The sequence below is a fragment of the Phodopus roborovskii genome, unplaced genomic scaffold (genome assembly GCF_943737965.1).
Source record: "Phodopus roborovskii unplaced genomic scaffold, PHOROB, whole genome shotgun sequence".
Taxonomy (NCBI): domain Eukaryota; kingdom Metazoa; phylum Chordata; class Mammalia; order Rodentia; family Cricetidae; genus Phodopus; species Phodopus roborovskii.
In genome coordinates, this window is record NW_026126460.1 from 10,964,639 (window position 1) to 10,992,616 (window position 27,978).

The 27,978-nt window shown below is 38.6% G+C and overlaps 2 protein-coding genes across 2 annotated transcripts in view; one reads left to right on the forward strand and one right to left on the reverse strand.

Moving 5' to 3' along the window:
• Window positions 1-6,130, reverse strand: part of Mdh1b (malate dehydrogenase 1B) — a 48,285-nt gene extending 42,155 nt beyond the window's left edge. Inside the window, exon 1 of the mRNA XM_051190642.1 lies at window positions 6,052-6,130. Coding sequence (XP_051046599.1) covers window positions 6,052-6,073 — 22 coding nt within the window. The 5' untranslated portion in view covers window positions 6,074-6,130. The remainder of the gene's footprint in view (window positions 1-6,051) is intronic.
• A 1,395-nt stretch (window positions 6,131-7,525) lies between these two features.
• Window positions 7,526-27,741, forward strand: Fastkd2 (FAST kinase domains 2). The gene is made up of 11 exons (XM_051190345.1): window positions 7,526-8,314; window positions 9,946-10,049; window positions 10,649-10,757; window positions 11,024-11,147; window positions 11,417-11,556; window positions 12,896-13,068; window positions 17,118-17,281; window positions 24,643-24,858; window positions 25,094-25,178; window positions 26,558-26,672; window positions 27,537-27,741. The coding sequence occupies exons 1-11, from the start codon at window positions 7,586-7,588 to the stop codon at window positions 27,642-27,644; spliced, it is 2,067 nt and encodes a 688-aa protein (XP_051046302.1). The 5' UTR covers window positions 7,526-7,585; the 3' UTR covers window positions 27,645-27,741.
• The last annotated feature ends 237 nt before the right edge of the window (window positions 27,742-27,978 follow it).

Consider the following 27,978-nt stretch of genomic DNA (forward strand, 5'->3'; position numbering starts at 1 on the left):
CACACATTGTAGAAGGAGAGAACCAACTCCTCCATATTCTCCTTTAACCCCTGCATGTAACCCCCCATGAGCCCACACATGTAAAACAAATTAAGGCTTCAAAAAAACAATAACAACAACACTCAAAGATACAGTCTGAGGAAAGGAGTGGAAATATAGTTCCTTTTAGATTTGGTGTATGGTCCAGGATGGTGGAAAAGCTGAAGGAGAAGGAAGAATCAGGGGCTAACTTCTATTTTCTGGCTGGCCTAATTGGAGAAAAATCTTGGGTGAGATATTCAGACAAGCGCATTAGGAGAAACATGCAGTGCACAGGGGCATATAGGACTGACATGTGTCTGATGTTCAGTCTGCAGCGCATGTGCCAAAGGAGAGCTTCAGATGCACATATTGCTGTGAGGAGCACACAGGAAGTTAAACCACCCCAGGGAGTGAGATGGGTGTCAGTATAGGAGGACAGGCTAACTGCAGTGCCTTTCCCAGCCCCACAAACCCCTCAACACCTCTGTATGTGTAAGCCTCTCGGTCTAGTTCAACCATTGTTAATTACTTCAAACCCACTTTATGGCCCACATTTAAATATCCTGTCCATTTCCTGGGAAATTAGCTTGTAAAAGCCCTGTACCTGAGATGACCTCAATTTCCTGCCTTTTCTGAATCCAGATTCCTTCTGCCCAGACATCACTGAGAAGGTAATGGGGAGAGGGATATAAAGAATGGAGAACATTCTAAAGGAAAGGGGTCCCACTTATACTCTGACCTATCCCCTTTTGTCTTCTTGGAAGCCTTGCTCAACAAATTATTCCCACACCATTAGACTCTTATTTATGTTTCTAGTATCTCCTTTCAAGTATATTTAAACACATTCAACTTAAACTTCAGTTTCTTCTTCCTAAACAACAAAAGCTCATGTCTCCTCTCCCCCAGGCATTGCTTTCTATGTGCCCTTTCTGTTTCAACTTCTTTTAAAAATCTGTCCTTGTCATCCTTGGTTCTTATACTTTCATTCATTTATTAATCTAGCATCTCTCACAAATTCCCAGGAGGAAATGGTATTAAGTATAAATTTTATATTTTGTAACATTATATGATAGCATATAAACATGTAATATAAAAGCACATTTTATATTAGTTATATTAGTTATATTAATGATGTAGAAATGAACACTTTGCATTGGTATGGATTTTAGCTTATTGATACAAATTTAAGGTTAATTTTGTTATATGTATATATCTAATATTGTTTAGGCATTGTGTTTATACAGCTCATTTAAAAATGCAATGTATTGTGTGGGAATCAAGATTCACTGGATATAAAGTCACCTATAATAGCCAAACTTAAAGTTATGTTAGCTAGGTTTTCTAGATATACAGAGATATATTTCACATGGATAGGCATTCTTCAAAACCTTTCAAAGACCTACAGAACATGGCATTTGAAATGGTTTATTAGGGTTTTTATGACGATGAGACACAAGTGCGCCTGGGAACACCAATTACATTGAAGAGGATAATGGGCATTGAAGAAACTCATTATGGATTTTGCCTTCAATGTGGCAAAGATTGCCATTTGGACAAGTAACTGCTCTTGCCAGGACTGCTTGACAGGAGTCACTGCCCAGACTGGACCAGCAGGTTACAAAGAAAAGTGACTGCTGAGCTTGCCTAGGGACAAGATGGTCCTTCAATGTTTCTGCTTCATCAAAAAGTCTGCTGGACATTCTAGGCTAATAGGCTAAAGAGGGATGCCCCAATATTACAGAGAAACTTTGGGTGGTTTTTCAGGTAGCAAGATGTCTCTCTTAATTCTAGAGTTTATATAGTATCCTTCTCCGGTCTTTGATGGAGTTGAAAACAGATAGTTATAGCTATGGTTTTCCTTAGTTATGATAAAAGGTAAGTTACACATAGGATAGATGATAGAGTATTTTCTTTAAATTTTGTCAAATGTTAATGAACTAAATATTATTAACTATATTTCTTGCTTGATAACTATTTTGTTATATATGATTTTACTATGTTAAAGTTAAAACCTTCCTTTTTATTTAGACAGAAAAGAGGAGCTGATGGGGGATGTCCTTCTGTATGCTGTGAATATATGTTTCTCTTATTGAGTAATGAATAAAGCTGTTTTAGCCAATGGATAGGCAGGATGTAGCCAGGCAGGAAGTATAGGCGGGGCTACCAGACTAGAACACTGGGAAGAGGAGTTCAAATTCAGAGAGTGAGTTGCCACAGAGACATCATGTAGGTGCTTAGAAAGCAAGAGGCTCAGGCATCATCAGTAAAGCCACGACTATGTGGAGACACAAAGATAAATGGAGCTAAATGGCAGCAGGACTGGGTGGGACAGAAACTTCCATATTAAATATAAATTAAACATAAAAATTAAAGTCCTTAAGGCCCTTAGTACAATTAGCAATTTTTAAATCTTTCTCCTTGATCCTGGTAGCGTTTATCACTCTTACCTTTTTCTACTTCCAGTGGGATAGGTAAATCCTGGAGGGCATCACTATGGTGGGATATTCTACAGGTTTTACTTCTAAATTTCTGGCTAATCTTATCCATACCTTGTAAGTTCCTGTTTCTTCATTAATCCATTAAAAGATTCCATTCTGCAAAGCATATGATTTGTGTATATTTTTCTGGCTAAGCTCCTTGTTTTATGTAGCAATTTGTATTCCTAGCTTAGTGTCTTATCTAGATGTCTACACTTTGCCATATTCTACCATCTTTCTGGTTACATCTTTCTGGATGTAACACGGGCACTGGGCAGTATAAAGTTTGGCCTCTGTTCTGAAATGACTAAGGCAACACCATCTTGTTCCACCATCATTTTGGATTTCCTTAAACAGTTCTCAGTCCTCTATCCCCCTCCCCCAATAGTTATGCCTGCCTTGGTAACACACTTGAGATTTGCATGGCCTCAACCATCTTCTGGATGTATTAACAAAAGTAAAGTTAGCTAAAATAACCAAAGAAAATACACTTCAGAAATATTTCTTATGCTAGGTATGAAATATTACCAAGCTCTTCCAGGAATGGACTTTTCAAGGACACTCTGACCTTTACCTTTAAAACCACCGAATCCTGAGCTTGGGCATCAAGAGACTTTTCAGATGCACCAGGCTACTCTTGTTCTAGCCATTATAAAAGAATAAAAAGTTTAATTGGCAGTTGTCAATATTTTCTCATGTGGATCATTTCAATTCCAAGAAGGGAGGAGACTCCTACATTTCCTATAGATGCTATGTCCATCTCCTTATTTAAGAATATAAGGGTAGTCAGGTGTGGTGGTGCATACCTTTGATTCTAGCACTCTGGAGGAAGAGAAAGGCAGATCTCTGTTAATTTGAGCTCAGAATGGTCAGGTTCAAATTGGCCAGGACTATACAGTGAGACTTAGTCCCAAAAAAGAGAGAAAATACTATGTATATATAGATGATTCAACTTATTCTTTGAATGAAAGTTTTTCAAATGACCCCCAATCTATCTAGTTATCCACTGCTTAAGAGTATAACTTCCCCTTCATTTCCTTACTCATTTAGTGAATCAGACATCTTGTTCCACATATTTCATCTTGGATCATTTCCCAGCCCATTTGCTTTTCTCCATTCATATTGACCAAAGTACTAAAGCAGCTGCTTCCTACACTAGCTACAGTCTCTTAACTGGTCTCTTATTGCATACATAACACTTATCTTCTTATAAAAACCTTTCCAGGTGATTTGGCCAAAGTCTAAACTATTACATGTAGCTCAGAAGAATCTTCTGAGCTTAGGACACTATTCCTTGCACCCTTTCTTCTGGTTCTACCAAACTCATTTCAATTGTATGCTTACTAAATCCTCTCAATTATCACCAAATTTGACTGTGATTTCTGACAAGACCTAGAGACTGGGACCGTGGCTTCATGGGTACCTGGCATCTGCATCACCGAGTGCTCTCAGATATTATGGAATATTCCTTTATACTGTGTGAAGATATGTCACTGTTATTGGTTTAATAAAAAGCTATGTGGCCAATAGCTAGGAGGGATGTATAGCTGGGACTTTTGAACAGAGAGTGCTCTGGGAAGAAGAAAGGTGGAGTTGTGAGGCAGATTCAGAAGGAGCAGGATGGGCTAAATGGAGGTGTGGTAATGAGCCTGTGGAAGAACATATACTAAAAAAATATGGGTTAATTTAAGTTATAAGATCTAGTTAGAAACAAGCCTAACCTAAGGCCAAGCTTTCATAATTAAAAATAAGTCTCTGTGTTGTTTTGTGAGGGACTAGTGGGACAGAAAAAGACTGGTTATATTCAGAAGAGCCATGGGTTCAAAATTATTACCTGAATGTATTGGGTTTTCATGCACAACCATACATCATCTTTGTAAGTTCCGCACACTCCAGCTCTACTTCCTGTTATCCACACCTGAATTGCTCTGTTTCTTCCTGCATCTTCTTTGCTTGGTAACTCTATTGTCCAGGCATCTGCTTAACCACCTCTCCTTCTGGAAGCCCTTGCCTAGTAAGGCCCTTTGACACCTTCCCCTCTAGAACAATGTCCTGTTACTATTATATAAAAAATGTCCTAAAACTGTTGTACCATATTCCCACCATCCAGTTTTCTAGTGCTAAGAACTATCTGAACACATAGTGAAGCTAGAGAAATACTTTCAAAGAGATGGTAAACGTCAATTATATTCAGTACAACAAAGAAGTCAACTTTGAACAGGGCTCCAGACCTTAGCACAAATGACTCCATGGTGGAATTACCATGCAGGCTGTAAAACTCAGCAGGTAGACAGCATCATCTGCCAAAACTAAAACAAAGGCATAATCCATTAAAGTTCAAATAGTTCTGGGGAAGCCTCAGAATGTATTAACCTTAGATTTTTAGCTTCTGTAGTTCTGCTTCTGGCTAATTGTTCTTGTGTACTGAAGTATGTCAATCCAGAACATGCTTTTTTGTGCTTACAAGCTTACCCTAAGAAAGGTTCAGGGCTACACCCAGTGTAGTTGCCAGCTGGCTAATAAAGACTTTCTGTTGGCTTAAACCCATGTCTGAGCAGGCTTCTCTGGTGAATAGCCCACAACAAACTAAGACAAAGCCTAAACAGCATCTCTAAGAGATCATTGGTGATTATGGTGAAAACAGTTTGCATATGAGGGCAAAAGTAGAAGTCAGATTAGAGATAGAACAGCAGTGAGCTCTTTTAAGAAACTTGAAGAGAAGTGAGAAATCAGACAAACAGTAAGCATTCTGTCACAGCAAGTGGCGGTGTTGCTAGTAGCTGGCGAGATAACCTTTTAAAAATGAAAACCCATTGACACTATTTTACCTAAATTCTTTGCATGGTTCTTCATTATGTTCAAGATCTAGTTAAAACATTTTTTTCTAGGTTTTTGTAAGATATAAGAGTCTAGTGTCTATTTCGTAAGTCTAACCCGAGGTCCTGCCATACTCCCAATCCAGTTTCTCCATTAGACTACATCTCTTCTAGCCTTTATCTGGAATAGTTCCTCTAACAATTTCTCTATTTTGTTCCTTGTGTCCCTCCCTTCTCTACTCCACACTCCCATATTCGACCAGAGGCCTGTGCACCTCTCCCTCATTGTATTAATCACGACAGATCAAAGTAATTCTTTTTTGTTTGTTTTTGTTTTGTTTTTTTCGAGACAAGATTTCTCTGTAGCTTTGGAGCCTGTTCTGGCCTGGAGGACCAGGCTGGCCTCGAACTCACAGAGATCTGCCTGCCTCTGCCTCCCCGGGGCTGGGATTAAAAGGCACGTGCTGCCACTGCCCAGCCCAAGGTAATTCTTTACATGTTTTGTACCCTCGTGGGAATTAAAACTCGCCAAGGGCAGGGATGAAAACTTTCCCCACCGTGTCCCCAGTGCTCATGAGACTTTGGCACACCACCACTGTCTAAGGCGTATCTTGGAATGAATGCCTAGAAAGCCGGAGGAGATCCGTCAGAGAAGGGGCTGCAGAATAGAAGCTAGTTAACAAGGCTGACTAACGGCCACGGGGAACGATCTGTGGACTCGCTGGAGAAGAACTCACCCGCGATCACGAATTTGGCCATGATCTATGCACGATCTAGAGACTGGGACCAAGGCGTCGCGGTTTCCTGGCAACCGTGCTATTAAGAGTGGCGCCTGCGCTTTCAGAAGCTGCCACATCGCTAGAGGCGAGTTCAAAGTTACATCTTGAATGTATTGAGTTCATACATGTTATAAGCTCCGTGGCCCCCTACAGTTCCCGGCTCTATCTCTTTCCTTGAGAAGGGAAACCATTCTTTCTGAGATTGTTTTCCCTCTTTATATGTAGCATTCTACGGCCGCCGCGAACTCATACTTTTTGACCTATACAGGAATCCGTATGCCATCACCAGACGCGCCACTTTGGGCGGAACTGTCATGGCTGCGCCTATGCGTTACCACAGGGTTCTGTCCTGAGGTGAGTGGGTGGCGAGAATAAGCGGAATCATGGGCGATATCGTAGTAGTCTTTTTATCCGGTGGAGAAAAGTTTGAGAAGTGTCTTCGGTTTTAAGTTGAGGGTGGTGTGTTGATGTTGCGTGGGAGAACGCTGGCTCCGGTTTCGGGATCTTAATGCGGCTTCTTAAGCACAGAGAACATCGTTTATATTTTGTTATTTTTGCTTTGTTTTGTTTCCGAGACAGGGTTTCTCTGTCTAGAATCCCGGCTATCCTGGAACTCACTCTGTAAACTATGCTGGCCTCGAACTCACAGAGATCCTCTGCCTCTGCCTCTCAAGTGCTGGGATTAAAAGCGTGAGCTACCACCGCCTGGCCGTTTTCACTCTTTTGCTTGCTTGTTTTGTTTGTTTTTGTTTTAGTTTGGCTTGTTCTGTTTTGTTTTTGTTTTTGTTTTTTTTTTTTTTTTTTTTTTTCCAGACAGGGTTTCTCTGTAGCTTTGGAGGTTGTCCTGGAACTAGCTCTGTACACCAGGCTGGCTTCAAACTCACAGATATCCTCCTGCCTCTGCCTCCCGAGAGCTGGGATCAAAAGTTTTCACCACTACCTCCCAGCCATTTCTAGTTTTTTTCTTCCTTCCCTAAGCAAGGTCGTCCTGTCCAAGTACATTTTCTTAATGGTTTAGGTTTGGCCATTGCTAAATCATTTGGTTGAAAGCGTCCATCAATGATACCTTTTACAACGGAGACCTCTAAAGTAGTGTTAACAAAATTATCCTTAGCAGGAGAAGACTTATTGAACACCTACCTACACGGGAAATCATTATTATTGTTATTATTTGTCAAAACGCTACTTTATACTTCAACTGCTAAAGTGACTGACCTAGGTCCTGTACAATGATGTACACATTGGAATAAAAGTGGGAGAAACATACCATACTGGGGATATAGTTTTACCATTTTAATATGAAGCTGTAGTGGCTCGTAGGTACTATGCAAGCTCCTGTTGGATGCATTTCCCTTATTTAAGCAACAATTTTTAACTGTTATTTCTTTTATTTACCTATTCCCTGCAGGATAGCCCACAGCATGTACTCTTAGGGAAGAAGTTAAGTTTTGTTGTATCTTGAGTCTTTGAAAATTTGCCAGTGGATAGCAAAATGAATAACCAAGCATATTCCTTATTATGGAACACCAAACAATTGAGTACTTTAGTTCCAAGAAGCAGATTTTTGAGGATATATCCTCTGAGGTTTTGCAGACCAGAAATTGTTCATTCAAAATGGAACCCAAGAAACCATCTGTTAAATGGTTTTGGTGAGGGACTCCAGCCATCCGTTAGATACCACTTTCAGGGTGCTTTGAAATCAGTAGATGGTTGTACTCAAACTAAAGGTGTAAGCTGGGCAGCTGCCTTTAAACTTGACAGGGCATTGTGTCCTAGAAGACTGTTCTCTGACTCAGGACATTTTCTTGCTTCTGATGGGGCATCTGATCATGATTTAATGAAAACAAACTCCCATCATGCCTCTGGTGAAGATGTGCTCTCCAAGAAAATGAGACCAACCCCTGTGAATCATAAAAAGCTGGTCGAAGAGTGTAACTCTCTGAGTGATGTGCTGGATGCGTTTTCAAAAGCACCTACATTTCCTAGTAGTAACTATTTCTTAGCAATGTGGACAATTGCCAAAAGGATATCTGAAGACAAGAGGCGCTTTGAAATACAACTAATGTTCAATCACCCCGCCTTTAGCCAGCTGTGTGAGCAAATGATGAGAGAAACCAAGATTATGCATTATGACCACCTTCTGTTCAGTCTGAATGCTATAATGAAGCTTGGAGTCCCTCAGAATACTCTGATTGTACAGACTGTGCTGAGGGTGATTCAGGTAAGTCAAAGGGAGACGTAAATGTGGCTTTACAGTGTTTTACATATTTTGAAGGAATTAGGGGAAGGAGATGTGTATAGCTTCCTTAAAAGAGACTATCAGTGCAATATATGTTTTTGGGCACATTTCTGTATTATATATTAGATGTCTAGGAGACCTGAAGTTAGATCATTTCTTCTGCATTGGAAATCTGTGAAAGCCTGCCCCACTTAACCTTCTCTAGGGTTAAGTGGGAATGAAGAAGCTAAAATGAAGAGAGGTGCAAGATGTACAAAGAAAGGTTGGGTAGTTGAAGGAAAAAGGGATAGGAAAGGAGGTGAACTAGTATTTTCCTCACATAATCTGAATCCTCTCACTAGCTCTTGTAGGCTAGGAAACATGCTCAATGATGTCAAGTTTGGATTTTCAGTTTCAAACAAGGTGTCAGTGTCTTGCTTGATGTCACTTACATGGTACTAGATGTGAAGAAGTAATTATTTACTTTTTAATAATGGCTATGTCAGACTCCTAAACTAACATAAATGATTATTTATGTTAAAATACATTAATTCCATAGAGATAATGTATCACATACTGTTTCACTGGAATTAATGAATTGAGTTTATAGGTATATGAGTTTTTAATTATTTATGTAAGCTTGATTTGTATGTTTTGAAGAACTATTTTGTGGTTTTGTTTGGTGGGCACTGTATTCATTTCTTATGTGGTCATTTAAAATGGTGGTTATGATTCACTTTCACTGACAGTGATGCAGTTGACACATTCACAGCTGTGTGGCCTCTCACTGGTAACATAGCATAGTTGAAGTCAAAAAGTCTGCATGTAATTGTACCTCTGTAATGTGTGTGGGTGTCATAAAGACATTTAGCCAGAGGTGAAAGAACAGTGTGCTGTCAGTGCATTTGAGTCAAGTAGTCTGGCCGTTCACAGCAGAAGTTATGGGGTGCATACATTATCGAGGAAACTCTCATGAGAATAAAACCATCCTTTCCCCACTTCCAAGGGTCTCCACTTTAAACTATCTACCAGTTCTGACTCGGAGGCTTAGAAGTCATGATTAGTTGTACCACTTTAGCAAGGAGCAAAAGGCTTCATTAAATTTGGTCCTGCTCTTAGATGAGTTGAGGTTGACATGCTAGAGCACTGTTCTCTTTCCAGGTCACCCTGCCACACCCTGAGACCCAGATTATGGTGGGAAAATGCTGGGGACCATGCCAGTAAGAAGATTCACAGGGCATTTACAGCATGGTACTCAAGAAAGGCTATGTGGAAAGTGTGAGGAACAGTCTTCAAGGTCTCTTAGGGGAGCTTGACCTATATACTTTAGTAGCTCTTTTGTTATCCTACTATGCTGTCCCCATGGTGGTTTCCAGCCCATGAAGGGGTAAAAATGATGTTTAATGCAAGTTATTTCACAAGCAAAGGGATATAATCAATATCAAATGGATTTTTCAATGATGCATACAATGATGCATTTAATGATGGCATCACATCTTTTTCTTGAATATGTGAGTATGGTGAATTCCTGGTCTGGTACTTAGTCCTTTGAAAGTATGAGTTCAGAGGTTTTGCTTGGGAAAGCTAGTACATATCTCTTCACCTTTGGTATATTTGCAATTATATTTTAATAGGAACGCATCAATGAGTGTGATGAGAGATGTCTTTCAATAATGTCAACTGTTTTAGAGACACTGGAACCATGTGCCAATGTGAATGTGCTTCGAACAGGGCTGCGGTAAGAGCCTCCTAGGTTTCTTCAAATGGTTTTCTCTGTGACCCTTATATGGGGAATTAAAAATCCCGATGAAAATTGAATTCCTTTTTGGGAGGCACTGGTAAGATAGGCATTAGTGGTAGTTAATACTTTATTAAACTTAAAATTCTAATTCTGAATGATATAAAGCTGAGGGTAGTACTTTTTAAAGGATCTATTTATAAAAAGATGTGGGTAAAACTGAAATTATTTGTCTTAGACTCTAGTACTGATGTAAAGTTGGGGGAGAACTGATTTGTGTACTCAATTCAGAGTAGTTACTTGCGCACTGTAGGGATTACATTATACTGGCTTATATTAAAAAGGTATAAAGTTGATACAAAAGATCTGTCACAGATTAGGGAAGGTTATGATGCAATTTGTTCATTAATAAAGACAGTACAGTAGTGTAAGAGGAATAATTTAGATCCTTCTCTAAGTGCTTACACCAGTTTGGTCAGGTAGACCACATCTGTGGATTTCATATCTCTGGCCTATTCCAGTAGGAGCTGGACCAAATGAGGTTTTCAGATTTCTGGCTTGGACTCTAGGATTATCCTATTTTTTGTGTCTAATGACAGAATCCTAGTTGATCAGCAAGTTTGGAAGATAGAACATATCTTCACATTACAAACAGTGATGAAATGTATCGGGAAAGACACACCAGTTGCTCTTAAGAAGAAATTGGAGGTAAACACCTAGCTTTTCTCTAGTGGATGAAATTTGAAGAAAAGTTGTTTTTTGACTAGTCACTTTCTAAAGTTAGTTTTGAAGGGAGATGTGGCTGTGCTTTTGGGCTTAGCTTTGCTGAAATGAATTAAGACATCTATGTATGTACAAACGTACCTGAATATATATTTTCTTCTGTATTTGTCACCTTTCTTCAGCTTCAGCCTGTTTCTGCAGCATTAAATTTCCCATGGATGATAATTAAATGCAAGTTTGTTTTTCTGTAGATGAAAGCCTTGAAGGAGTTAGACAGATTTTCTGTCTTGAATAGCCAGCACATGTTTGAAGTACTAGCTGCCATGGATCACCGCTCTGTTGTCCTTCTGAATGAATGCAGTAAGGTGGTCATAGGTAAGGGGGCTTTTCCTATATGTTTGCCACATCTGCCACATCAGGCTTTCTGTATATGATCTGCCACATCTGACCTATTACTTGTTTTGAAATCTTGGTTCATATGATGCAGAACTGATGATTGGTTACATGTACATTTTATTTTTGGCTGTAGTTTTGTTTTCCTTCAAAATACAGTGTTATTTTTTTCCCAAAGAAGGTATTGAGTATCTTGAATCTTATGTTCAAAACCATCTGCTAATTCTTGTGATTTTAACTCATTCTTAAAGATAATATCCATGGTTGTCCTCATAAATTATTGATCAGCATTCTGCAGTCCTGTAGAGACCTCCGATACCAAAATGAACATCTCTTCAAGAGCATAGCAGACTATGTGGCTACAACTTTTGAAATTTGGAAGTTGAAACAGGTGAGTCTCAATTGGGAATGTTCCAGAGAAACTTTCAGGAAGGTTGTTCAATTATATCTTTAAAATGTTTCTCTCTGTTTAGAGAGGCCATGATGTCAGAATATTCCAGTGCTAAATTGGCTTAGTTCCTCTCCTTCTACAGGCTATGCATTGATGTGGGTCCTATTTTCTTGTTAGCTTTGCATAATAGAAATGGGTCTAACTAATAATATGTGCAAGCTTATGGTTTTTGAAGAGTGAAATGTTACTACTTTATGATTTTGTCTGTTTTTTCACAGCCTCAGGACTGTGTTTATCAATTCGTCACAATGAAGCAGCATGTGAATCTTGCTTTTGGTGAAGTAGGTAGAGGCTGAGGTAGATTGTGGGATTACTTGGTTAAGGGAGTCAGATGAATTTTGGATTTATTATGAAATTGAATTCAAAGACAATAATTCTTGTGGTAAATATCACCCAGCAGGAAACTGGAAGGGAAATTTATCTTAATTGTAATATTTTACTTCAATAAATTAATATAAGATACAGACATGTTTGTTTTACAAAAATAAATTTTATTTGAAAATGCTATAATGAAATGGAATACTGTATATACTAATTTTTAAAAAAATTGAAAAAGACAAGGAAAGATAGGAAAAATACTTGCACCACATTAAGGTTCAGCTAATCTAGTTGGGCACGGTGGCACACTCTTGTGATCCCACCCAGCTTCTCAGGATGCTGAGGCTGGAATATTGCAAGCTCAAGCCAGCCTATGGGTTAAAAAAAAGAAAAAGAAAACAACGTTTGAGTTATTATATATATGAAAATCTAGGCAGTGTTTAGAAGTAGAGCAGTTCAAGATATCGATGGTCATCTCAAAACCTTCAGAAAAGGCACAATTAAAAGTAACTTTCAGATCTGTCATATGAAAGATGGGTAAAAAAAAAAAAGGGTTTTTTTGTTTTTTTTGTTTTTGTTTTTATTTATTTTGTTTTGTTTTGTTTTTTGAGATAGAGTGTCTCTGTGTAGCCTTTGCTGTTCTGGAACTCACTCTGTAGACTAGGCTGGCCTCAAAGTCAGATCTGCCCACCTCTAACTCCCAATTGCTGGGATTAAAGGTGTGTACCACCACCACCCAGCTAAGAAGGATTTTAATTGAAGTGTGGAAATCATTCTATGTCTTGGTTTTCAGCTTAGAAAGAGATTACTTGTTAAGTCAATATCTGATTAAATAATGAAAAGAAAGTATAATTACTCCTTTTGGGGTAGTGTGTTGTTATTTTTAAGTTCTTTGAGATTTAAAAACTTATAGTTGTGTGTTGTAGCTGTTGAATAACTTTCCCTCCCTTCTTTTTTTAAGGTTATCTTTTTCCTCATGTTGTTTGAAAACCTTGGTTTTCGACCTCCTAGTTTGATGAACAAGCTTATGGAGAAAGTAGTGGAGGATCCTGTCTCTCTAAACCTCAGGAATGTTGTTTCTATCCTTCATGTGTATTCTTCTCTCAATCATACGCAAAAAGACCAGAACAGACAGTACGTACCGTTTTCATCTACCTACATTGTCTTGTGGTGTGTTTACAGAAACTATTGCAGACCTCGGGCTTGCCACATTAGTAAACATGACTGTTCACAGCCACCACCGTGTCTAGAAGTACAGAGTTGAATAGAGTCTTATGTTCATGGTTCTTTGCTCTGGTTGTTCATTCATTATAGGAGTTTTCATTTTGACCTTGTCCACTTTTCTCTATTATCTCCTAAATTAATTGTCCTTTTTAACTTTGTTAAATAGTTGAGAAGTGTCTCTTCAAAATTCACTGTTGTTGTAAGGGGTTCTGATGAGGGAGGAGCTCTCCTGGCCCCTTTCAAGTGGACGATGCAGTGTTGCTGACTGTAGGCATAGCACAGCTGTCTGGAGCTGCATCCTCCTCCATGTTTGAACCATCCCTGCTGAACAGCACCCTTCTTGTTCCCTAACCCTTCCTTCTCACCTTTATTCTACTGTTTCTGAATTTGGAATATGTGCCATGTGTCCATCTAGACAAGCTTACTCACTTAAACACAGTGTCCACCAAGTTCATCTGTATCATCATACGGAAGGGGTTTTCTCCTTTCAAAGAACCCCAGTTGTATATTTATAGCATGTTGTATTTACCAGTCTCTTGGTGGACATTTAGGTTGTTGGCATATGTTGACTTTTGTGTTGAACATAAGAGTGTACATATCCAGTTGAGATGTAAGTCAAAATGTACTTGGAAAATTTGCTGTGGTAGCCATGCCTGTAATCCTTCCTCTTGGGAAGTTGGCAGGACGATTGCTGTGCAATAGAGGCAAACTTAGGCTACAGAATAAAACTCTTGTTTCAAAAACCAAAAACAAAAACGAGAGAGGAGAGAGAGGGAGAGAGAGAGGGAGAGACAGAGAGATCCCTGAATGTGAGAACAAGAGACCATATGGTAGCCCTCTTATTTTTTTGTCTTTAGGTTTTTATTTTTTGAGGAATCCTTACCAATTTATTTAGTTTTCTCCCAGTAGTGTGTATAGTGTGGAAGGGCTATACCCCTAACAGTGTGTACCACTTGGTATGCAAGAGCTGTTCTTCCAACAGTGAGCACAGTGTGGTATGCAAAGGCTGTTGCCCCAATGTTGAACACAGTGTGGTGTGGAAGGGCTCTTCTCTCAATATTGAGCACAGTGTGACGTGCATGGGTTGCTCCCCTGACAATGTGCATAGTGTGGAGTGGACTGGCTCTGATTGCTCCTTGTCTTCTTTTCTTGTCTCTGTAGCCATCCTAACAGGTATAAGGGCACATCTTTTCATAGTTTGGGTTTGCATTTCCTGACTGTTAGTTGTGCTGAGCATCCTTCTATATAGCTGTACTGTGTGTCTATTCTGGAGCTACATGTGTCATATTCTTTATTTTCTGATCATGTCTTTATGCTATTAAATTGTAGGCATTGCTTCTATATTTTAAATGATAATCCCCTGGTGGGTATGCAGTTTGCAAGTATTTTCTACCCTTCTTTGATTCTGTGGACTGATTTGTTTGCTTAGCAGAAGAATTTTAGCTTGCTGTTATCCTCTTGACTATTTCTGCTTTTGTTGATTGTACTTTTTATATGATAATCTAAAAGTCATTGTTGTACATAATGTCATAAAATACAGCTTTCTTTTATATTTTTCCTTATAGGTGTTCAGGTCTTATGCTTACTCTTTTTAAGTTGATTTTTGTATAAAGTGTAAGATAAGTTTAATTTCATTCTTTTTATGCACATACCCAGTTTTCCCTGCACTGTTGAAGAGACTGCCCTTTCTCCATTGTATGTTCTTAATGCCTCGTTTGCTTTTCTGCAGAACTGCTTTGTCTTGGTAATGTGTTCTGAATTAGAAAGGTGCTGTAGTTCCTGCATAGTTCTTTCTTCCTGAGATTTCTAAGGAATTCACGCAACTTGGTTTCCATATGAATTTCAGGATAGTTTTTTTTTTGTTTGTTGTATAAAAATTTCTCTTGAGAGTTTATTTATTTTAGCTTAAGCTAGAATTTCTAGTACTATATTAAATAGAAGTGGGCAGGAGGAAGCATTATTGCCTTATTTCTGAGTTTTTCACCATTTAATATGCTGCTGACTATATGGGCTTTTCACATACGGCTTTATTATATTGAAGTGCATCCTTTCCATACCAAATATATTGGGAAGTTTTTGTCACTAAAGGATGTTGAGTTTCTCAAATGCATTTCTTTATGTATTAATGGAATGGTGTGGTTTTTCTTTTAACCCTTCTGTTAATGTAGCTTATAACATTTATTGGTTGCATGTGCTGAGCCACCTGGGTCTTGTTTGTGGTATTATCTATGATCCTTTTCATGATATTAAATTTGGTTTGCTACTGTTTTTTTTTGTTCCTAGCTTTGCCTGGCTTTGGTTGGTCTTGTGAGTTTAGATATTTTCTCTCTTCTATAGATATTTGGATGAGTTTGAGGGTTATGTTCACTTAATTATTATTCTTCTCAACATTTGGTGAAATTCATGAGCTGCTTTGGTCCTGGACCTTTTCATTGTTGAGAGGGTTATTTTGTTTGTTTTTCAATTATGTATGTGAATGTTGCCTGCATGTATGTATGAGCACTACTAAAACACCTCTCCAGATTTGTTTTGTGACAATTTCGTAGCTGATTCAATCTCTTCATTCACTGTTGGTCTATTTTGGTTTTCTTTTTCTTCATGGTTTAGTCTTTGTTGATTGTATATGAATTTGTTTCTCCTTAGCTACCAATTTGTTAGCAAACTTTTTTTCATAATTTTTTATTAGACCCTTTTTATTGTTGTGTGTGTCAAGGAAAAGAGTCTGAGCATATACAACCTTTATTGTCATTTTTTCTGTGAAAGACAGTATCACAGCTAACTATGTAGAATTTGTACTGCATTAGATATTATAAATAATTGAAAGATGATTTAGCATATACAGGATGATGTGCAGAGGTTGCATGCACCTTTTTCTTTTTTTTTTTTTTTTTTTTTTTTTTTAACTTGAGCTCACTATGTAGCCCATGTTGGCCTTGAAGTTTTGATCCTCCTACCTCTGTCAAGGATTATAGGTGTGCCCCGCCATGCCCAGTTTGTGGTACTGGGTTAAACATTGTACCAACTAAGTGACATCTCCAGCCCCCTTTGTCACCTCTGTGGAGTTAGTGGCATTACTCTCATTTCTGCTTTTCAGATTACTATCTTTTCCACACTAGTTTATGGGTTTGCCACTTTGCTTGATTCTTCCCTCTTGTTCGTATTTGTTTCTGTTTAAATCTTTGTTGCTTTCTTCATCTACTAACTGTGGGTCTGGTTTACTCTTTTTCTAGTTTCTTTTCTTTTAAAAACTTATTTACTTTCACTTTATGCGTATGGGTATTTTGTCTGTACGTATGTGTGTGTAATACATGTATGACTGGTACCTCTGGAGGCCAGAAAAAGAAGGTGGATCCTGAAACTGGAGTTACAGATAGCTATTAGCTGCCATGTGGGTGCTGAGAATGGAACTAAAGCCCTCTGCAAGAGCAGTCAGTGTTTGGAGCTGCTGAGCCATCTTCCAGCCTGTTTTTGGTAGGCTGGAATTCATTACCAAGAATTTGGTAGCCAAGAATTTTTAATTGCTTATAAAACTACAGTGATCGTTCAGGCCTTGTGGAAATTGTAGAGTAAAAGGCTCTGGTGCCAGAGCATTTAGGTTTTAATAGTCTCTGCATTGGCTGCCCATCCACTGTTATTAGTTCATGGATGAATTACTCAACTTCTGAGCCTACTCATTCATCCTTATTTATGAGAATAATACTGCTACCCCATAGAGTTTTAATAGGAGTGAAATGATTGAAAGCCTATAAAAACAATTGTATGCAGTACCACCACAGTAGTCATTTTATTGGATATGTATACTTACCATGGGATGTCCTGCACTGTATATGGATGCTCATTTACAAGTCTGATTGTTTCATCTCATTCTTTGCATTCCTTGGTCCTATAACATGGAACTAGCTCTTCTGTTCCCTTGTCTTGTGAATTAATTTGAAATCTGACTTTCCTTTTTTCCAAAGGTTCCTAGAAGCAATGGCAAATGCTCTGACTGTTCATCTTCACCACATCTCTTCCGAAAACCTATTGAGTGTTGTGTATTCATTCTGCGTGCTGAATTATTTCCCCCTGGCCCTCATTAACCAGCTTATAAAAAAGAATATCATCAACGAACTGCTGACTTCAGGTAGTATGTCACCTTGTCATTCAGAGTGGGAGTTTTAGAGCATCATTAGTTCAGATATGCAGAGCAAATGTTGCTGCGTACAACTGATAAAGGTAGTTAAAGGACCATGTTTCAAACTACAAGCCCACAGAGCCACCTTTAGTACATACCACTGTGGGAGGAAGAAATAATGTCTGCACAGTTGTTACTCTTTTAGCCTGCACTGCACGCAAAGTGTTTGTTTACTGTCTGCACATACTCAAAGCTCAGTGTTCTTTTTTATTAATATATTTTTTATTTCTTTTATATACCAGCCACAGTTCACTCTCCTTCCTCTCTTCCTGTTCCCTCTCATGTCCTGTCTGCTCCCCGCCCCCCCAATCTACTTCTCCTTTCAGAAAAGGGCAGGCCTCTCAGAGGAGTCAACAAAACATGTCATATCACATTGAGGCAGAACCAAGCTTCTCCCCCTGCATTAAGGCTGGGCAAGGCATCTTTGCATGGGGAATAGGTTCCAGAAAGCCAGCTCATGCAACAAAGACCGGTACTGATCTCACTGCTAGGGACCCCACAAACCGATCGAGCTACACAACTGTCATCCACATGTAGAGGGTCTAAGTCAGTCCCATGCCAGCTCCTTAACTGTCTGTCTAGAGTCAGTGAGCTCCCACAAGCTCAGATCAGCTGTCTCTTGACCTTCATGATCTTGACCCCTCCACCCCTTGCTCGTACAATCCCTCCTTTCTCTCTTCAACTGAACTCCCAGATATTGGCCCAGTGCTTGGCTGTGGATCTCGTATCTGCTTCCATCAGGTACTGGATGGAGGCTCTGTGATGATAATTACAGTAGTCACCCATCTGATTATAGGAGAAGGCCAGTTCAGGTACCCTTTCCACTATTGCTAGGACTCTTCAGTGGGGTCATCCTTGTGCATTCCTCGGAGTTTCCCTGGCACCAGGTTTCTCCCCAACACTAAAATGGCCCCCTCTATCAAAATATCTCTTTCATTATTCTTCTCCTTCATCCAGCCCCTAGCGCGACCAACCTGATCCCTCATGTTCCCATCCTCCCACCCCCCATTTGCCTCCAGTTTACCCAGGAGTTCTCATCTATTTCTCCTTGCCATGGAAATCCATGCATCCCTCTTTGTTACCTAGCTTCTCTGGGGCTGTGGATTGTAGTCTAGTTATTATTTGCCTTACATTTAATATGCACTTATGAGTGAGTGCATACCATGTTTATCTTTCTGGGTCTGGGTTACCTCACTCAGGATGATTTTTTTTTTTCCCCTAGTTCCATTTGCCTACAAATTTCATGATGTCTTTTTTTTTCTTCCCCCCCCCCCACTGAATAATACTCCATTGTGTAAATGTCCCATATTTTCTTTATCCATTTTTTGGTTGAGAATCATCTAGGTTGTTTCCAGGTTTTGGCTATTACAAATAATGCTGCTATCAACAGAGCTGAACAAGGGTCCTTATGGTATGATTGCGCATTCTTTGGGTATATGATCAAGATTGGTATAGCTGGGTTTTGAGGTAGATAGATTCCTAATTTTCTGAGAAACTGCTACACTGATTTCCAAAGTTGCTGTACAAGTTTGCACTCTCACTAGCAGTGGAGGAGTGCTGCCTTTACTCCACATCCTCTTCAACTAGGCTGTTCTTAGTGTTTTTTATTTTAGTCATTCTATGACTAAAATATAAGATGGTATCTTAGAGTTGTTTTGATTTGAGTTTCCCTTATGACTAAGGATGTTGAACTATTCTTTTAAGTGTTTCCCTGCCATTTGAGATTTTTCTGTTGAGAATTCTGTTTAAATTTGTACTCCATTTTAAAATTGGATTATTTAGTATTTTGATGTCTAGTTTCTTGAGTCCTTTATATATTTGGAGATCTGTTATATGGAAGATTGGTGAATGTCTTTTCCCATTCCCAATAAGACATTTTGTCTTATTGACCTTGTCCTTTGCCTTATAGAAACTTTTCAGGTTCAGGAGGTCTCAATTATTAATTGTCGGTCTCGTGTTGGTGCTACTGGTGTTATTTCCAGGAAGTTGTCTTCTGTGCCAGTGCTTTCAAGGCTACTTCCCACTCTCTTTTCTATCAGGTTCAGTGTAACTGAAATTATGTTGAGGTCTTTGATCCACTAGGATTTGAGTTTTGTACAGGGTTATAGATAAGGATTTATTTCTATTCTTCTATGTGCCACCATCTAGTTAATGCCAGCACCATTTGTTGAAGATGTTTTCTATTTTCCATTGTATAATTTTGGCTTCTTTGTCAAAAATCAGGTATTCATAAGTATGTGGATTTGTGCCAGGGTCTTCAATTTGATTCCTGTCTATTTTTGTGCCAATACCATGCTGTTTTTATCATAGCTATATAGTAGTGTGTGAAGTCAGGGATGGTGATACCTCTGAAAGTTCCTTTATTGTATAGCATTGTTTTGGCTATCCTGGGTTTTTTGTTTTTCCATGTTTTCCCAAGTCTGTGAAGAACTGTGTTGGAATTTTGATGAGTGTTGCATTGAATCTGTAAATTGCTTTTGGTAAGATTGCCATTCTTACTGTGTTAATCCTACCAATCCATGGGTATGGGAGATCTCTACATTTTCTGATATATTCTTCAGTTTCTTTCTTCAAAGACTTAAAGTTCTTGTCATACAGGTCTTTCACTTGTTTGGCTAGAGCTACCTCAAGATATTTTTATATTTATTTGTGGCTATTTTAAAAGGTATTGTTTCTCCAATTTCTTTCTCAGTTCATTTATCATTTGTATATAGGAGGGCTACTGATTATTTTGAGTTAATCTTGTATCCAGTCATGTTACTGACACTTGTTTATCAGCTGTAAGACTTCCCCATGGTAGAATTTTTTATATCACTGATGTATAATATATCATCTGCAAATAGCAAAACTTTAACTTCTTCCTTTTCTGTTTGTATTCTCTTGATCTACTTTGTTGCCTTATTGTTGTAGCTAGAACTTCAAGTACTATATTAAATAGATATGGAAAGAGTGGACATCCTTGTGTTATTCCTAATTTTAGTGGACTTGCTTTGAGTTTTTCTCCATTTGATTTGATATTGGCTGTTGCCATGCTGTATATTGCTTTTATTATGTTTAGGTATGTTCCTTTTATCACTGATCTCTCTAGAACCTTTATCATGAAGGGGTGTTGGATTTTGTCAAAGGCTTTTCTAGTATCTAGTGAGATGATCATGTGCTTTTTTTTTCTTTCAGTTTGTTTATATGGTGGATTACATTTACAAATTTTTGTATGTTGAATCATCTCTGCATTTCTAGGATGAAGTCTACTGTCACAGAGGATGATTTTTCTGATGCATTCTTGGATTCGGTTTGCCAGTATTTTGTTGAGTATTTTTGTATCATTGTTCATGAGGGAGATTGGTCTGTAATTCTTTTTCTTGGATGCATCTTTGTGTGGTTTGGGTATCAGGGTAACTGTAGCCTTGTTGAAAGAATATGGCAATGTTCCTTCTGTTTCTATTGTTTGGAACAATTTGAGGAGTTTTGGTATTAGCTCTTCTTAGAAATTCTGGTAGAATTCTGCACCGAAACCATCTGGCCATGGGCTTTTTTTGGAAGACTTTTAATGACTTTAGGGGTTATAGGTCTGTTTATATGGTTTATCTGGTCTTGATTTAATTTTGGTATGTGGTACCTATCAAGAAAATTGTTTGTTTATTTTAGATTTTCCAAGTTTGTAGAGTACGAGTTTTTAAAATATGGCCTAATGATTCTCTGGATTTCCTCAGTGTCTATTGTTATATCTCCCTTTTAATTTCTGATGTTTGTTAATTTGGATATTCTCTCTCTGACATTTGGTTAGTTTGGATAAGGCTTTACCTGTCCTATTTGATTGATTGAGTGAGTGATTAATTGATTTTTGCAAAGAACCAACTTTTTGTGTTATCGATTCTTTGTACTGTTCTCTTTGTTTCTAATTTATTTATTGATTTCAGCCTAGAGTCTGAGTATTTTCTGTCTTCTATTCCTCCTTGGTGAGTTTGCTTCTTTTTGTTCTAGAGCTTCCAGGTGTGCTGTTAAATCGCTAGTGTGAGATTTCTCTAAATTCTTCATGTGGGCACTTAGTGCTATGAACTTTCCTTTTAGTACTGCTTCAAAGTATCCCTTAAGGTTGGGTATGTTGTAGATTCATTTTCATTGAATTCTAAAAAGTCTTTAATTTCTTTCTCTATTTCTTCCTTGACCCAGTGGCAATTCACTTGACAGTTGTTCAGTTTCTATGAGTTTGTAGGCTTTCTGTAGTTTATGTTGTTGTTGAACTCTAACTGTAACCCGTGGTGATCTGATAAGATACAAGAGGTATTCCAGTTTTTTTTTTGTTTTAGTTTGGTTTTTTGTATTTGTTGAAATTTGTTTTATGACTGAGTATATGGTCAATTTTAGAGAAGGTTCCATGAGGTGCTGAGGAGAAGGTATATTCTTTTGTGTTTTGGTGAAATGTTCTATAGATGTCTTTTAAGCCCATTCAAGCCATAACATTTGCTAGCTTTCTCATTTCTCTGTTAAATTTCTGTCTAGCAGACCTGTCCATTGGTGAGAGTAGGGTGTTGAAGTCTCCCACAATTAGTGTGTGGGGTTTTCCTTTTTTAAATATATATTTATTATTTTTCCTTATTTTACATATTGATTCCAGTTCCCTCTCCCTCCCGTGCCCCTCTCTCCCACCCCCCACTGCACAGGGAGGGTGATACCTTCCAGGAGGGATCATCAAAATTTGTCAAGTCATTTGGAGTAAGGTCTGGGCCCTCCCTCCTGCCTGTAGGCTAAGGGAGTATCCCTCCATGGGAAATGTGCTCCCAAAGTCCTTTTGTGCACCAGGGATACATCCTGGCTCCACTGGCAGAGGTCCCTTAGGCTGCTCAGGCCTTCTAACTGAGACCCATGTTCAGGGGGTCTGAGGTCGGTCCAGTGCTCAGCTTTTTTGGTGTTCTGTAAGTCCCTTATACCTTCATGTCCTTCATAGGCATGTCCTTCTTTAGGTTGGGAAAGTCTTTTTCTATGATTTTGTTGAGTATGTTTCCTGTCCTTTGAGCTGGGATTCTCCTTCTTCTCTCCCTATTTTTCTTAGGTTTGGTCTTTTCATGGTGTCCCAGACATCCCGGATGTTTTTTGTATTAGGATTTTATTGGATTGAACTTTTTATTTGACTAATGAATCTATGTCCTCTATTGTGTCTTCAACACCTGAGATTCTCTTTTCCATCTCACGTATTCTATTGGTGTTTGCATCTGTAATTCCTGTTCGCTCACCTAGATTTTCCATTTCCAGAATTCTCCTGGTTTGTGTTTTATTGTTTGTATTTCAGTTTTCAAGTCTTGAACCATTTCTTTCACTTATTTGTTTGTTCTTTTCTTTCTTTAAGGGACTTATTGATTCTTGCATGCTTTTGTTTGCCCTTTTCTCAATTTTTTTTTTAAAGGGATTTTTAAATTTCTTCTTTAAGGGCCTCTGTCATCTTCATAAAGTTATCTTGGGGTCATTATCTTATGTTTCAGCTGCAGTGGAACGCTTAGGTCTTGTAGGATCACTGGGTTCTGGTGGTGCCATATTGGTCTTTTGGTTGCTGAATGTTCTTACACTGGCATTTACTTGTCTGTTCTTCTAACTGGTGTGGGTCATGCTTGTGTCTATGTAGTCTGTTCTTTCAACTGGTTAGGGCTGTACCTATGCCGGTTGTTCAAACTGGTGTTGTTTGTACCTGTGCCTATGGAGCCTCCTGGGGTTTTGGGGAGGGCTGGCTATAGGAAGGATGTTCAGGTGCTTGGGGTTGGGTGGCGGAATGGGTCTTGGAAGGACAGAGTCCAGAGGGTGGTGCAGTCTGGAGGCAGGTCTGTTATCTGCTTACAGGCAGTTTTCTTGATCAGAAGTGTCTGCATTCCTTTTCTTAAGTATACCATTAAATATACCAACCCAAGTAACCAAGAAAAATCATTCCTGGTCTGTAGTGAGATGACTGTAACATCTAGTGACCCATAGGAACCAGATTAGTGAATTCATTTATTCTTGAAACCAAATAAATCGGTTTTTTTTTTTTTTTTTTAAGTAGCCCCAGGGTGGCCTGGAAATCACAGATAGTGACCTGCCTCTGCCTCTCTAGGGTGGAATTCCTAAGTGCTGGGATTAAAGGTGTGTGGGACCATGCCATACAGTTATTGACTTTAAGTGAAGAAAAGCAATATTTGGGTAGGTGTACAAAAGTTAATGTGTCTTAAAATAAAGTAGCTGTAATTAATTTTATATATATACAGTGCTATAAAATCCTGGGATTGTGAAAAGTCAACCCTATAAGCTGATTTAAAAAAAAAAAAAAAAGTTTATTGTTGAAGAATAGATTTGGAGGCCTGGATTGTAGTCCCAACTTCTTAGGCAGCTTTTCTCCTATAAAATGGGGTTAGAACAAGTCACTTCTAAAGATAGCTTTAGTTTGAAACATTGGCAAATACAGTCACTGATCTAGACATGGAAAACCAGGGAATCAGTGCGCCCTCAGGCTCAGAGAGCTACATAGAAGAGGGGCAGGAAGACTCCAGGGAAGCAAGTGTTCCAGACTTAGTGGGACTGATACACACATGGGCTCCCAGAGACTGCAGTGCACACACACGTTCACACCAGAGGGGTCCCAGCACTGAGACGGGGAAGAGGACATGAGTACCCAGAAGCTATCTAAAATTGATACCACTTGCAAATAAAAATTCGTTTTCTCCAATGGAGTCTCAGTGGGTTACCTCACCTTATGCCTAACAGTAGATGGCCATACAAAATTAAATTAACTCCATGTCATTTTTGTATTTTGTTTTGTCTTATATTACTTTGTCTGGACTCTTTTTTTTTTTTTAATCTTTTAGTCTTTGCTTGTGTATTATGGTTTCTGATTTTGTGTTTTTAATGTTTGTTTGTGTGTTTCTTTTCTTTTTTATAATTCTGGTTTTTTGTAGTTTATTGTTTGTTTGCATGTTTGTTTCCTAGAGAGAGAGAGGGTATGGTGTTGGGTATATGGGGCAGACCTGGGAGAAGTTGAAAGAGGAAACCATGATCAGACTATATTTTATGAAAAAAAATGTTTTTCCAGTAAACAAAATAGAACAAAGTGGAGATGGGAAGGGAGGATAAGTGAAAGTAATGTATGGTGAAATGTGTGTGTGTGTGTGTGTGTGTGTGTGTGTGTGTGTGCATGCACACGTGCGCGTGCATGTAAATAAATTTTGTACAGTGAATTCATATACACTAAGTAAAAAAAGATTTTAAGAGGTAACTAGAAATGTAGATACATTAGTATTTTAAAATATGGCAGTAATGTTTTAATCATGTGTTTGCTTTTGTATTTTTAGGTAACACAGAGAAGAATATTCATAAGCTTCATGTTTTGAATACTTGTCTGAAACTTGACAAAAGCGCTCATTACAAAGCTGTTCACATACCGTTGCCACAGCTGCCACCGCCACTGTCACATCCCAGTGACAAGGTTGCAGAGGCACTCAGCCACCTCCTGGAAGGTGAAGGGTGCTTCTCAAGAAATGTGCAGTTGCCACACAATTATCACATTGGTATGGGTTTCCCTTTACTTTGTTTTAATTTTAAAATTTATTTTCTATTTGTCTTGACAAAGTATTAGGAAGTTTTACATGTAAAATCCCTAGATTAGTATCTGCCACATTATAAGTTCTTAGTTCTAACTACTGTTATTGTCCTCTCAGGTACTGTTGGCATTAGACTTTTGATATATAGAAATCACTTTGAGCAGTGTTTAAGAAGTTAATATCAATATTTTTTAAATTTCAGATTTTGAAATCAGAATGGATAATAAAAGGACCCAAGTATTTTCATTTTCTGATGTAGATGCAACTTCTGGCACAAACATACAGAGGTAATTTATGTATGCTCAATTGCTGGGCATTGTGATTTAAAATTTTAATATTTAATAGCAGTATCAAAAAGACCTTATGAATGTATATAGCTTGCAGTATACCAGGGTCTTCACACATGGGAATCTGCACATGTGGCTAAATACAACAGACTGGTGTTGCAATGTTCTTTAAAAATTAGTATATAAAGATAATAGTTCTGTAAGACAATGTTAACATAACTTAGACTATCAGTGCAGTATAAACTTCAGCTAAGATAATACAGTAACCATATACTTGAGTCATCTACAGAAATTAACTACCCAACGTATAATTAGTATTATTTGTGGATCTGAACACGTTGAAGCTAATCCAAGTCATCCTTGATTATGTATAGCGTGCTTCTAGGAGAAACATATCATACCATGAAAGAATATCCTGCCTGTTCAATAAAGGCATAAGATCATGGATTGATTCCACACACCTCTCTGTTATGTCAGCCTTTGTGGAAAGGTTCTGCCAGGCACGCAGGGTACACAGAAATGAGCCAGATGTGTTCTCTTGTCCCAGGGATCGTATGGCCTACTATCCTGGACAGGCACATACATACAGTGGACAGGAGCAGGAACAACCTGAAGAATTACCTGCTCATCCTCATCTTTGTACACAGTGTTATCCTCATCCATTCATGTAGTGTTCTGTGTCTTCCCCTTTCTGCATCCATCTGGCTTGTTCCTTGGTTATCATTTAAGTGATATCCTACCCAGGTGCCCTTAAGAAAGCCTTCCCTTAGCCCTTTGAAATCTTGTTCCCGCCTCTTAATCTACGGAGATGCAAAAGTTGAGTAGTCTCTGGAAGCTGGCAATCAGGAGAAGACAGAGGAGGTAGAAGTATCTTTTGTTCTTTGTTCTCCCAGTGATCTTCCAGAAAGCAGGGTGTGATGAAGTTCAGAGCCCAGCTTTCCACTGGAGGATCCTGTGTCTTAGGGTTCCTAGAGTTTGGAAGATCATGTAGCATTTGCTGTTGCCTTCACAGTAGCTTTACTGAATATTTGTATTCCAGTCAGGGCTTAACACTGCCCCAGAAACCCTTACAATGGGCGTTTTTATATCAGGAAGTTTTCCTCCTTAGAAAGTAAAGACATTCATAAAGAAGGCTGGCACATAGTTATGTAAAATGTTATATCAGATTTAGGTTTACAGTTGTACACTGTGTTGCCTGCAGAGGCTAAGTAACACAAGAAAAGGACAGAGTAGGGAAAGCTGGGAGTCCAATGGAGAGTCCAGCCTAAGCTACCAAGAGCAGGATGTTGCAAAATTCCAGGTGTTCACTCATCACTCTTCATGCTTGTTTTTTGTTTGTTTGTTTGTTTTGTTTTTGTTTGTTTGTTTTTTCTTTCCAGAGTAGCAGTGCTGTGTGTTCCTAAGTCTGCTTATTGTTTGAATTCAAACCACCCCAGAGGATTGTTGGCTATGAAAATTCGACATTTGAATACATTGGGTTTCTATGTGATCTTGGTAAGAAAAACAAAGTGAATGGACTATTTCCAGTGTTCACACTGTGCATTCTCCCAGCTCCCCAATACTGTGGTTAAGGTGGCCACTGGGCTCCAGGGGAGCAGTCAGCATGATGGGAATTCATATTTTAGCTGTGGTTCTCTGTCAGAGGGAATATTCTAGTACGTGATTTGCCTTCTACTCAGCTAGGTGTTGTTATCTAGTAGGGAGTTAAAGATGGTTCCTTGTCAGCCTTAATCTCTTTCTAATGAAGGAGAGGATAAATAATACCTTTACTGTTACCTCCAATTTTCAGATTATGATGTTAGGGTGTTGATTTTCTGGGTCAATGTAAGACTCTTACAGTGTGTGCTTATCTCCTGGAGAACTGGAGGAAGTGCCTTCTCTTAGGCTTCCCTTTGACCTTCAGCACCATGGCTTTTCTGGAACAGCCTTTTCAGGATTCCCTGAGTATAATATACAGGGCCTTATGATGATCTTGGCTTTATCTACCTGCTGCTCATGTGGTCCCACATACAGTGTGAAGTGTATATGCTCAAATCCCCCATTGCTGTATTTTATTTTAATATCCAAAAGGGGGCTGGGTTTGGCTTACTAAGCTTTGAGATAGCCCTTTGTGCTAATGTACCATTTAAAACTTTGGAAATAATTTTGCTCTTCTTAGAGAGACTTTGAGGTTCTATACTTTTCAGTGTTAATATTTTTCCTCAGTCCTAGACTTACTAGGTTTAGAATGTGAACATTTGTATGGGGACATTTAAGTTTTGAGAGCTTATTTGATACTACTTTGATGTGCTTAGATCTCTAAAGTAGCTTTTATTTTTTATATAATCATTTTCTCACAAACTTTTCTTTTTGGGGAAGATCAATACCTGGGAGCTGAGAAAACTAAGGATGGAGGATGCAGTAGCGTTTGTGAAGACGAAGATCTATTCAGATGAAGCTCTTCCCACCACTGATGCCACTGTGTAAAGCACAGATTAAAGCAACAGGAACCTCTTGACACTGAAGCACACACATTTGTGAAAATGACTTTAATAAAGGCTGTAATTCAGTTGTCAATGGATAAGTAGCAGCATTACTTCTGGTCAGATTAAAGGTGCCTTTAAGAGTGAAGATGTTTCAACACTGGTGTTTTAGAATACACTGAAAACCTTTCAGAAAAGTCCTTTGCCTCTCTGTCTGCACAGATGTGGGTATATCCAGGAGCTGTCTGTTTACCTTTTCTCATTACCATTGATGGGTTAAAACCTGGTTCCTTGGTTGTGTTGTGATAGCTCACATGTAAGTTGGTGTGGGGAGTTGT

Bases quoted from the DNA above. Each gene is read 5' to 3' on its own strand.
- Fastkd2 (XM_051190345.1), top strand. From the start codon at position 7,586: ATGAATAACCAAGCATATTCCTTATTATGGAACACCAAACAATTGAGT. The intron at 11,557-12,895 runs GTGAGTCTCAAT...TCTTTTTTTAAG, and splicing joins AAATTTGGAAGTTGAAACAG to GTTATCTTTTTCCTCATGTT. The intron at 26,673-27,536 runs GTAAGAAAAACA...TTTTTGGGGAAG, and splicing joins TGGGTTTCTATGTGATCTTG to ATCAATACCTGGGAGCTGAG.